The sequence below is a fragment of the Triticum dicoccoides genome, chromosome 5B, assembly GCF_002162155.2.
Source record: "Triticum dicoccoides isolate Atlit2015 ecotype Zavitan chromosome 5B, WEW_v2.0, whole genome shotgun sequence".
Classification (NCBI taxonomy): domain Eukaryota; kingdom Viridiplantae; phylum Streptophyta; class Magnoliopsida; order Poales; family Poaceae; genus Triticum; species Triticum dicoccoides.
Genome location: NC_041389.1, coordinates 582,459,014 through 582,470,856, shown reverse-complemented (window position 1 = coordinate 582,470,856; position 11,843 = coordinate 582,459,014). Strand labels below are relative to the sequence as shown.

The following is an 11,843-nucleotide window of genomic DNA, read 5'->3' as shown; positions in this document are numbered from 1 at the left end:
GGGCTTTGCATCTTCTGGGAAATGCATGATCTCTCCATATTTGGACCTCTCATTGTCACACCGGCAACACCAGGAGCTGCTGCGGTGGACGTGTGATTCGATGGGGCCCGCTGCCTGCTGACACGGACCCACCTGTAAGGCGTTTGGCCAAGTGTGGCACGGCTTTATAGCCAGCGGGTGCCAGTGTGTGTGGGCGTGTGTAGAAACAGACTCTGAACCATCTCACCTACCCTGTATCCTCCTCCTCCCTTGGAAGAAACCTTCTCTCCCAAGTCTCAACTCATCCCCTTTTCCCCTCTCGATCGAATCCAGTGGAGATGAGTTTGTGACAGTTGGTAATCAGAGCCAGGTTGCTGCCCACCCAATTTTTTTCGTGGCCCTCTCATCCTCTCGATCTGCCGTAACACCCATCGCTGCGGGTGCGGTCTTGCCACGGCGAGATCCGAGCAAAATCCCCAGCGGGGTTGGCCGGATTTGGAGCGAGGGCGACGGCGCCGCCCAGCAAACCATCTGCTCAAACGCGTCACATCATCACAGCCATGTCGAAATCCACCGGAGAGCTCAAATCCATGATGCAGGCGCTCTTGCAGCGCTTTGACGAAACCACGCTGGCGAGCGACAAGCAGCGCGAAGCCCAGATCACGTTCAACACGCAGGTCTCCGCGGATCTGGCAAACATCCGCAAGCAGCTGGATCTCACACAAGCAAACGTCGATGAGGTTCGGCAGCAGCAATGCGAGCCTCCGCCCTCCCCCACCGCAGAGCGCCACCGACCGATCACCACCGACCACCAAGATGGCGACACCCAAGCCTCTGCGGTGACGTTGCTGGAGCACGTCCGTGGATCGCGCCCTCCAGGCCCCGCCGTTCGCCTCGCCAACAACGGCCCTTCGCTGCTTCCCACGCGACACACACCGCCGTGCGCGGGCGTGGGGCAGACGAACACGTTCATGGCGGGCCGCGACACCAGGCACCGCGAGGAGTACACGGTCAAGCCGCCGAAGCACGACTTTCCGCACTTCGAGGGAGACGCGCCCAGCCTCTGGACCGACCGCTGCATCACCTACTTCGACCTCTATTGCATTCCTCCGCACAGCTGGGTCACCACGGCGTCGCTCTACATCGACGGCCACGCCGCGCGCTGGTACCAGGCATACCGACAGACGCACCGGTCGCCATCGTGGAAGGAGTTCACCGCAGCGATTATCACCGAATTTGCTCCGGACGAATTCGAGACAGAGATGCATAAACTGCTACAGCTTCGTCAGACCGGAATAGTGGCGGAGTATAGAACGACGTTCGAGACCCACATGTATCATCTGCTCGCCCTCGACGCGTCGCTCAACCCCAAGCTGTTCATCACACAATTTCTGCTGGACTTGCACGACGATCTGCGGGCTGCGGTTCATCTTCAGGAACCATCGAGCATCACCCGCGTGGCTGTGCTGGCTCGGATCATCGAAGAAGAGGCTGGCACGCAACATGCTCGGCCGCGGATCATTACGGCCGGGTGACCACCACCACCGCCGCTGCAACCTCTTCCTCGAGCAGTGGGAGCGCCCCGACCAGGCGGCGTAGCCGCTCCCAACGATGACCTGGCACGCAAGCGGCAACTGCGGGAACATCGCCGCACCAATGGACTCTGCTTCAAATGCGGCGACCGCTACTCCCGCGAGCATCGCTGCAAGCAGGCCACCCAGCTACTTACGATTCAGGTCGGCGAATATGGGGAGGTGCTGAGCGACGACACCGTGCACGCTCTCGACCTGCTCGACGCACCTCCGGATCAAGAACAGGAGCTGGAATGCTGCGTGCTCTCCACCCATGCGGTCGCCGGCACGGAGTCGCCGCGCACCATCCGCCTGCGCGCACTCATTGGCAACCAGGTCATGCTGCTTTTGGTGGACTCCGGGAGCACGCACAGCTTCGTGTCCAAGGCGTTTGCCGACCGCGTGCACGCCACCATGGTTCCGGTACCCGCGGTGGAAGTTCGAGTGGCTAATGGAGAGCGCATGACCTGCAACAACATGGTGCAAGGGCTGAACTGGTGGATTTAGGGCCACACCTTCACCACCGACATGCGTCAACTGGAGCTGGGTGCATACGACGGAGTGCTCGGCATGGATTGGCTGGAGCAGTTCAGCCCCATGAGTTGCCACTGGCTTGACAAGACGCTCTCCTTCAAGTACCACGGCGCCATGATCACCCTGCAAGGCGTTCGACCGAAGCAGCACGAGCAGGTGGAGGAGATCGAGCCCGAACAGTTGCGCAAATGGCACGCCGGCAACGACATTTGGTACATGGCAGTGCTGGACCTGCCTCGTGCAACCGAGCCGTCTTCAAACAAAATCCCCCCAAGTGTGCAGGATGTTCTGACGGATTTCACCGACGTGTTCGCTGAACCCAAGGGCCTGCCTCCCCACCGTCGATATGAACACGCGATCACCCTCGTCGATGACGCGCGCCCAGCGAACTCGCGCCCGTATCGCTACTCGCCACTCCAGAAGGACGAGATCGAACGCCAAGTGCAGGAGATGCTCTAGTCGGGCGTCATCGAGCACAGCATGAGCCTGTTCGCCGCGCCCGTGCTGCTCGTCAAGAAGAAGGATGGCACCTGGCGCTTTTGCGTCGATTATCGCCGGCTCAACGACGCCACGGTTAAGAAAAAATTTCCCCTGCCCATCATCGACGAGCTGCTAGACGAGCTGGCTGGGGCGGCTTTCTTCTCCAAGCTGGATCTCCGCGCTGGTTACCACCCGATTCGCATGCGCGCGGGCGACGAAGAGAAGACGGCGTTCAAGACTCACCATGGCCATTTTCACTTCAAGGTCATGCCGTTCGGATTGACGAACGCGCCGGCAACGTTCCAGTGCCTTATGAATGCAATCTTCGCCAAGTACATGCGTAAATTCGTTATTATATTCCTGGATGACATTTTGATCTTCAGTGAAACTCTGGAAGAGCACCTGGAACATCTTCGCCTCGTTCTCGCTCTGCTTCGAGAGCACCAACTGTTCGCGAAGGAATCCAAATGCTCATTCGCTCAAGATAGCATCTCCTACCTCGGCCACATCATCTCCAAGGAGGGAGTAGCCACGGATCCAAAGAAGACACAAGCAATGGTGGCATGGCCGGTTCCTACAACTGCCACCGAGCTCCGCGGCTTCCTCGGCCTCACCGGCTACTACCTCAAGTTCATTGCGCACTACGGCATCATTGCCAAGCCACTGACAAGTCTGCTGACCAAGAAGGGCTTTGAGTGGACAGAAAAGGCTCAGGTTGCATTCGATCTTCTCAAGCGTGCCATGGTGACCGCGCCGGTGCTCACGCTCCCAGATTTCGCACATCCGTTTGTGATCAAAACGGACGCTTGCGACACGGGCGTGGGCGCGGTGCTGGCACAGGAGGGGCACCCCGTGGCATTCCTCAGCAAAGCCCTGGGGGTGTGCAACCAGAAGTTGTCGGCGTACGAGAAGGAGTTCATCGCCGTCATGATGGCCGTCGAGAAATGGCGCACGTACCTGCAGAGGGGCCCCTTCACCATCATCACGGATCACAAGAGCCTCTGCGACTTGCAAGATCGGCAACTCGTCACCGATTTACAGCGCAAGGCCATGGCCAAGCTGGTGGGACTACAATTCCAGTTCCGCTACAGGCGCGGCAGCAAAAACGGAGCAACGGATGCTCTCTCTCGCGTGGGCGCGGCACTCAGCCTCGACGCGCTCTCAATCTGCCAGCCCGCGTGGGTGCAGGAGGTGGCAAATTCGTACGCCACGGACGCCGATGCGCAGGATCGCCTGGCACGCCTCGCTATCCACAGCCCCGACGACGACGGCTATGAACTCTACAAAGGGCTCATACGCAAGCAGGAGCGCTTGTGGATAGGCAAGAACACGCCACTGCGCACCAAGATCATCAGTGCGCTGCACGACAGCGCACTCGGTGGCCACTCCGGCGCCACGGCCACCTACCAGCGCATCAAGAAGCTCTTCATCTGGGACGGCCTGAAGGCCGATGTCTCTGACTACGTCCGGCAGTGCCCTGTTTGTCAACACGCCAAACACGAGCAGACCAGGCCGGCTAGCGCGCTGGCGCCCCTGCCCGTGCCAACGGCCCCCTGGCGCGACCTCACCATGGATTTCATCGAGGGATTACCATCTTCGGAAGGCTTCGATTCCATCATGGTGGTGGTGGACAGGCTGACCAAATCAGCACACTTCATCCCTCTTCGTCATCCGTTCAAGGCTCCGCGGGTGGCCAAGGTTTTTGGGACCAGATTGTCAAGCTGCACAGCATTCCTAGCTCCATCGTCTCCGACCACGATCGCGTCTTCACCAGCGCTCTCTGGCGCGAGCTCTTCACCAGCGCAGGCACCAAGTTACTCTTCTCCACCGCCTACCACCCCCAAACGGACGGCCAGAGCGAACGCGTCAACCAGTGCATGGAGATGTACCTACGATGCGCCGTGCATGACGCTCCCCGGCAATGGCGCCGATGGCTTCCGACAGCGGAGTTCTGGTACAATTCTTCGTTCCACTCGTCGATACAATGCACCCCCTTCAAAGCATTGTATGGCATTGAGCCGAACCTGGGAGCCATGACACGTTGGGACGACAAGACGGTGCCCATGATCGACGGCGAGCCCTGGGATTGGGGACTGCACACGGCGCGTCTCCGGGACCAGATTCTTCGCGCCCAACAACGCTTCAAGAAGCAGGCCGACCGGCATCGCTCCGAACGCTCCTTCGAGGTGGGCGACACCGTGCTCCTCAAGCTCCAGCCATACGCGCAGTCGTCGGTGGCGAACAGACCCTGCGCCAAGCTGGCTTACAAGTACTTTGGGCCATTTTCGGTGCTCGACAAGATCGGCAAGCTGGGTACAAACTGGAGCTGCCGGCGGACAGCAAAATTCACCCTGTCTTCCACGTCTCTCAGCTCAAGCCATTCACCCCCAACTACACTCCGGTCTTCTCCGAGCTACCAAGTCCACCCGACCTTGCTGGCCGCAATGATGAACCAGTGGAGATCTTGGAGCGTCGCATGGTCAAGCGCGGTGCCAGCGCTCTGGTGCAAGTCAAGGTGCGTTGGCGCAACGGCGCGGAGGTGATCACTTGGGAGGACTACGACACTCTTCGTCGGCGGTTTCCTCACGCATCGGCCTGGGAGGAGCCACCAGCAAACGAGGAAGAACAGCAAGGCATTTCTGAAGATGGCGCTCGCTCTGAAGGAGAGGGGAATGTCACACCGGCAGCACCAGGAGCTGCTGCGGTGGACGTGTGATTCGGTGGGGCCCGCTGCCTGCTGGCACGGACCCACCTGTAAGGCGTTTGGCCAAGTGTGGCACGACTTTATAGCCAGCGGGTGCCAGTGTGTGTGGGCGTGTGTAGAAACAGACTCTGAACCATCTCACCTACCCTGTATCCTCCTCCTCCCTTGGAAGAAACCTTCTCTCCCAAGTCTCAACTCATCCCCTTTTCCCCTCTCGATCGAATCCAGTGGAGATGAGTTTGTGACACTCATTCTCATGAGTTGGGCGCTTGTCCACCATGAATACAAGATGGAACTCATGCAAGTGAAGGAAGAGAGAGAAGACCGAGCTAACCAGCTCCAGCTGGACTCTCATGGATACTCTCTATCTCTCTAACTCTCATTTTCTTTGTTTCGGTCCTGACATGAGCAACCGAGAATATGGACAGGCCATCTATGTTGTTTCTCATTTTTATAAACAGAAGCAATGGAAAGAGCAAGAGGCAAGAAGTGGACGAGTGCGGTACAGTGACTCTCCCCGGGTTGCAAGAAATTTGTCTGGCCTGGTTGTATTCGGGGTGAACAGTTGTGATAGGAACAGTGCCCTATAGCCCCATGAATTTGCCCACTCCCAGTGTCGCTAGGCTCTGTCGCAGCTGTCAGGAACAGGTACAGTACCCTAGCTCCAGATGAACGCCGACAGACACAGATGGGATTAAGACTGAGTACCTGCTGAGAGGCTTTGACCACATGACAACCCTGGCGATCCCAAGGAATACCAGCGGCCAGGATAGCGCGACCGCGGTGCAGATACTCTATTGAATGTTTTCGGTCCTAAGAGTTCTGCTGCTTTCTATTGTTTGCTGATTGCATCCTGCTACGCCTAACGCCTCTACGCTTTAGTTTTAGTGGTTCAATTCGTTATGAGAACTTTTATCATTATAATCCACCTTTATATGAGCCAGAGGATGAAACAATATATGAGTGGGCACTTGTGATAAACGCTTCCAAAGAAATTGTGATAAACGCTTGGAATTCTTTCCCAGATGTGCAGCCCTTCACAGACACGCCAACATGGAGGAAGCCACATTGCAAATTCGCACTAGCAGCCCACTCAAATTTCCGGCTTCCGATGTGAAAATAACTGCATGTGGGCGACTTCTCACACAACTACTAGAGGCTTCTAACTAACAGTTCGACTTCGCCTAGACTCCACTCAGACAAATTGGACCACGCCACATTACAGACAGCCGTGCCCAAGCTCCTGCTTCTTCCGCAACCTACGCGCCCTGTCCACAATCCGACCAGGCAGCGGCGCGCGCCAACACAAAAGGTCAATGTCGATGTCGGAATCATGGCTGATGTAGCTCCCCAGGGTGCGGTCGTTCTCCAGCGGCTTCCCGGCAATGAAGAGGTGCTGCTGCGACGGGGGAATGCCCTCTTTCTTGTGAATCATGGCCTTGAAATCCTCAATCGTGATGTTATTCCCAACCGCTGAAAGGAAAATGGTGTTGCCAGTCCGCGTCTTGATGCGGATCACTCTACCCCCTCTCAGGCGCATGACAAGGTGAAGCGTGCTGAAAGTCTGAATGCCATAGCCCGCCAGGGTGCAGCCATCCTCGAGCTCCTTGCCGGCAAAGATGAGGCGCTGCGTAGACAAAGGAATGCCCTCCAGACCATAAATCATCGCCTTGACATCCTCAATCTTGTCTGAACTCAAAACCGCAAAATTAATGGTCTTGCCGGTCAGCGTCTTGACATAGATATGGAGCCAAGGGACAAGCTCGAGAGTGCATGAATTCTCAATTTTGTAATATGCAAGGGTGCGGCCATCCTCCAGCTCCTTGCCGGCAAAGATGAGGCGCTGCTCATACCAAGGCATTACACCCTGACCGTGAATCATCACCTTGACATGCTTGATGGTATCTGAACTCCAAACAGCAATATCAATGATCTTGCCAGTCAGCGTCTTGACAGATATACGAAGGCGAGGGTCAAGTTCTAGTGTGCTCAAATTCTTAAAGTTGTAATCTGCCAGCGTGCGCTCATACACCAACCTCTTGCCAGCAAAGATGAGACGAAAGCAGTCTAGGCTGTGATCAACATCACGGATTCTGCCCTCAACATCCCTGATCGTACTTGAACTCTTGACCTTAAGAGTGTAAGTCCTGCTATTTGTGGTCTTGACAAAGATTTGCATCTGTTGAACAAGCATACAAAACATGAGCTGTTATTAGACCAAGAGTTTCCGTTAAAGCCACCGAACAGAAATTCCGTGAGATGGTAGAACCAAGAAACAATATCCACTCATCAGTCACAACAAATCAACAGATTTTATGGGGATAACAATTCCAGTTGCCTGGGTAAGACATCTAGTTCAGATCAGAACAACTAGGGACGTTTACACTATACATGGACTAAGAATGAATGATCAACATGAATATTTAGACTATCTTTGTTTGTCCTGTTATACTTTAATATACAATTAAAACAATTCAAAGAATCAGTACCATCAGGAAGAAGTTGACTTTTCTACCCTGGCCTGAAGTGCAGTGTTTGTCCACTTAATCCCCAAGGTAATTTTTTTGGGCCCACTTTACTCCTACGGATCTGTACGTGATCACTGTACCCCTCAAACTGGTATTTGCCAGTGCCATGCGTATCAGTACCCACGCAGAGGAAGAAGTGGATAATTCAGAGAGGTGCAAGAGAATGACAGAGGAACAAGATGACTCGTCAGGATTTTCTGTGATTAATAATGTTCAAATGTGATGCGACGTGACAAAACCAGGCGACTGGATGAGGTATTCATACTTAGATGGAGTAAATGGACTACAAGAATACTTTGGTGGGTCAAGTGAGCAAACCAAACAGTTGAAGATATTAAAAAGGACATTTTCCACATAAGTATTATCCAATACTTTCTAGATGCTATCCACATCATGAGTTTGTATGCTACTAGTATCATCAATGACTGTATTATCATTTAGAATATCTTGTAACATATAAGCATTAACAACAACGTAATTATGATGTAAAATATCGTCTCGTAATACATTACTGTCCAGCATAAAACGTCAATGATTTATAAAGTTTCTTGGATCAGTCATTTGTCCAGAAACAAGATAGTACAAGGCAACGCTAAGTGCTGAATAGGTACAAGAACATTTTGAGGTGATATAATCACACAAGGCATATATCATTGTGCAGAAAAGAAAAAACTCAGATAGCAGATACGGAACAAGAAGGCATAGATCTACTCAGTTCTAGACAAGGCACTACAAGATTGTTTAGCAGGAGATTAACCAGTGAAATTCACTAGAACTTGAGGAGATTAGCAACAAGAATGTAGATCTGGCATGCACAGTGTAAAGATGGAGTTGGGGTGGCAAATGTTGAGTGAAGGGAGACTCACTGTGCGACGTCCAAAACACTGTCTGCCGGACCTGCATCGCCAAATAGAAGATATATGCATCCCAATGATATCCCTCCTGCGCCTTTTACTAGTCTCCTGTTACAGTACATATTCATTAGCACTCTCCAGAAGAGCATTATGATGGTCCTATATAGATACCAGATACAAGAATCGTATAAAGCAAACCTAATATATTCACTTTATTCTCGGTCTGTGTTTCCAATAACACACAGCAGCACAGCTGATGCATGCATCCAACAAAGAGTTTGGATGCTCATGTACTTTCAGCACAAAATTACAGTGGCACATATAAGAATACAATTATTGGACTATAAAGAAAAATAGTCTATTCAACTATATAGTATATTATAAAAATAGCACATGGTCAGTTGACCATCACATAGCATTAGGCGAAACAACCAAGCTGCCAAAAGTGAATTTAGAAAAAATAGTTTTTTTCAATGTTCTTTTACACAGTTTTTTTAATGTTAAAATCTATCAGGCAGATTTACATAGTAAACAAAATACTGTCCATTGATTATATGTGGCAAAGCATGGTCACGACACAAATAGCATTCAAAGGATACTATACTTGGAAATGACGTACTTACATTTGACAGGGAAGAGGCGCACTTGCGCTTCAGACTCGTGGTCTCAGGTTGGCGATTTTTGAGTTTTTGGATTTCGTCATCTTTCTCCTTAACCAAGGAGCGCGTCTCCTTTAGCTTCTCCTCTAGAATCATTAACTTGTTTCCATAATCAACAACTTCTGCTCCCATCGTGCGATTCTCCTTTACTAGCTTTTGCGCAGTAGCTTGTGCTGCCGCCACTTCCTTGTTCTTCAGAAGCATGGCGTGGTCCAGCAGCTCCTGCTCCTTTATCTGGAACTGGCTCCAAACAAAATCCTTTACAGCACGTAATCCAATATTTTCCGCACGGAGTTTTTCAATACTTTCATTTTTCTCCTTCAGCAAGGAATCCATTTCACGTAGCTTCTGTTGAGCCACGAGAGATTCTGCTTGGAGTCTGCCAATCTCATTGTCCTTGTTTTGGGTTGCGACCTGCAGCGCCTGTACGTTCTGCTGAAGCTTCTTCGCTTCTTCAGTAGCTTGTGCTGCCTCTAGTTTCTTGTTCTCAAAGAGCGTGCTGTCCTTTTCCATTGTCTTCAACTGGTTCAAAAGAACAACTTTTACTGAATAAATATCCTTATCGCTCTTTGACATCAGGGTCTCAAAAGCTCCCTTTAGTTTTCTAAGGTTTGCCCTCAACGCTTTTACACTGTGCTCATGATCCCCAGTGTCTTCACCAAGCTCTAGACGATCTTGAACTTCCTTCAGTTTCGATTAACATTAAGAGAACCAACCAACCAGAGATGCAAAAATGGAATTAGGAAAGTCAATGAGATGCACAAGCTGGGCTGCAAGCTTTTGGGCAATGCATCTGATATCTCGGTAACTACATTACCTTAGAGTCAGTGCTTGGTAGGGCAAGAAGACCTCTACAAGCTCTGACATCCTCCAGATCACCCTCTTGGGCTTCTACATTGTCTCGCGCAAGGCAGCAATATTATCAGTACCAATATAAATTCCTTTCTGAAAGTGGAAGGTAGAGAACTCTAACATACAAAATTACAAATTCAAATGCGACATGAAGGTAAAATTTGCGCAAAGTAACATATCCACAACGCGCAAAATGCAAAAGGCAGTCGACATAAAGACAAACATAAGAAAACAATAAGATTGTAGCTGCAGCTTCGTCAGTAGATTCTTTTTATTAGGGAAGCTTCGTCAACTAGATTATTTCTTCCCAGCTTCACAGCCCTAGGTGAACCTTTATTCTGGAGCCACACAATAGCAAGGGCCTCCCTGATGTTTAGCATGTACTCCCTCCGTTCGGAATTACTCGTCCAAAAAATGAATGTATCTACATGTATTTTAGTTGTAGATACATCCATTTTTATCCATTTTTGTGACAAGTAATTCCAAACGGAGGGAGTATATGCAGCGGCAGATCTTGGCCACTGTCATTTCTACAAGATGCTCTCCAAAGCATGCTTCTATCTAATTGGGGGGTGGGGGGCAACTTTGTTTGCTGCGACAGATCTGTACAGATTCGAGGATGTTGCGAGTCTGCAACGCCGGGTGAAGTAGATTGACGACGTGTTGCCAAATCTTCAGGGAACCTCGCGACGCAGGACGGTGTGGTTAACTGACTCGATTGCAGCGCGTATCTCACACCCCCGACATTATCAATCCAGCAGAGCCACAAGACCCACATAGCGCCGCTCTGCCGGAATCAAATTAACCCGAAATGTGGGGAACGAGTAGGAGGGCAAGGTAGGTGGTGTCTTCTTACCGGCGAGCGTGGCCTTGTCCACTGGAAGTATCACCCTGCAGGCTTCCTCCCCCTCACCCCTCGCCGCCTCCAGATGCGCGCGGTCGGCGGCCAGCGCCTCCACCTGCGCCTCGACCCGATCGTAGAAGCGCAGCCATTCCGCCCTCCTGTCCTCCCCGCGGAGGTCCAATGCCGAAGAGGCCAGCGCAGCGCCGGCCCCGCTCATGGATTCCAGTCGGGCTGTCGGAGATTAGGAGACGAGACGACGGAGAGATTACTTCACTTTTTCATCCCTTGCTCTCACCGTGGAGTATTTCGCTACAAGTCGAAGTTCAGATTTTTTTTCTGTTTTTTTAAGGGAAAGTTTACTTTATCGGAAAGACTAACGCTCACGCGTGTGCGCCTCTGGCAACTCGCCCACACGCATGGATCCTCGTCCAACCAATTCTGCACGAATCTTGGCGCATTCTAGCAGTTTTTGTGTGCCACGTAGGACTGGGCGGTGGATGGGCATTCATCCGGTCGCCCACAGTCCTTTTTCACCACACGGGGGCTGGTGTGTGGGCGTTTAGCAATTCGCCCAAACACCAGTTTTCATGCACGCAGAGGGGCTGGTGTGTGGGCGTTTATCACTTCGTCCACACGCCCGTCTCCTCGTCACACACCCAAAGCTATCAGTTGTCATGTGTTTCTGCAGGGTACATGGCAACTGCCCTAGCTTTGCTTGTAAGCAGATGGCAACTCTCTTTTACCCGAGTTGCCATGTGTTTTTGCATGGTACTACCTCCGTCCGGGTTTATTGGTCCCCATTGTATTTCGTGCAAAATTTTGACCATAGATTAAACTA

The 11,843-nt window shown here is 52.0% G+C and overlaps 1 protein-coding gene across 1 annotated transcript; it reads right to left on the bottom strand.

The window, feature by feature from the left end:
• Window positions 1–6,259: 6,259 nt before the first annotated feature.
• LOC119311771 lies at window positions 6,260–11,316 on the bottom strand. The gene is made up of 5 exons (XM_037587472.1): window positions 11,018–11,316; window positions 10,127–10,200; window positions 9,274–9,993; window positions 8,663–8,758; window positions 6,260–7,447 (listed from the first exon to the last, which is right to left on the bottom strand). The coding sequence occupies exons 1-5, from the start codon at window positions 11,220–11,222 to the stop codon at window positions 6,488–6,490; spliced, it is 2,055 nt and encodes a 684-aa protein (XP_037443369.1). The 5' UTR covers window positions 11,223–11,316; the 3' UTR covers window positions 6,260–6,487.
• Window positions 11,317–11,843: the final 527 nt, after the last annotated feature.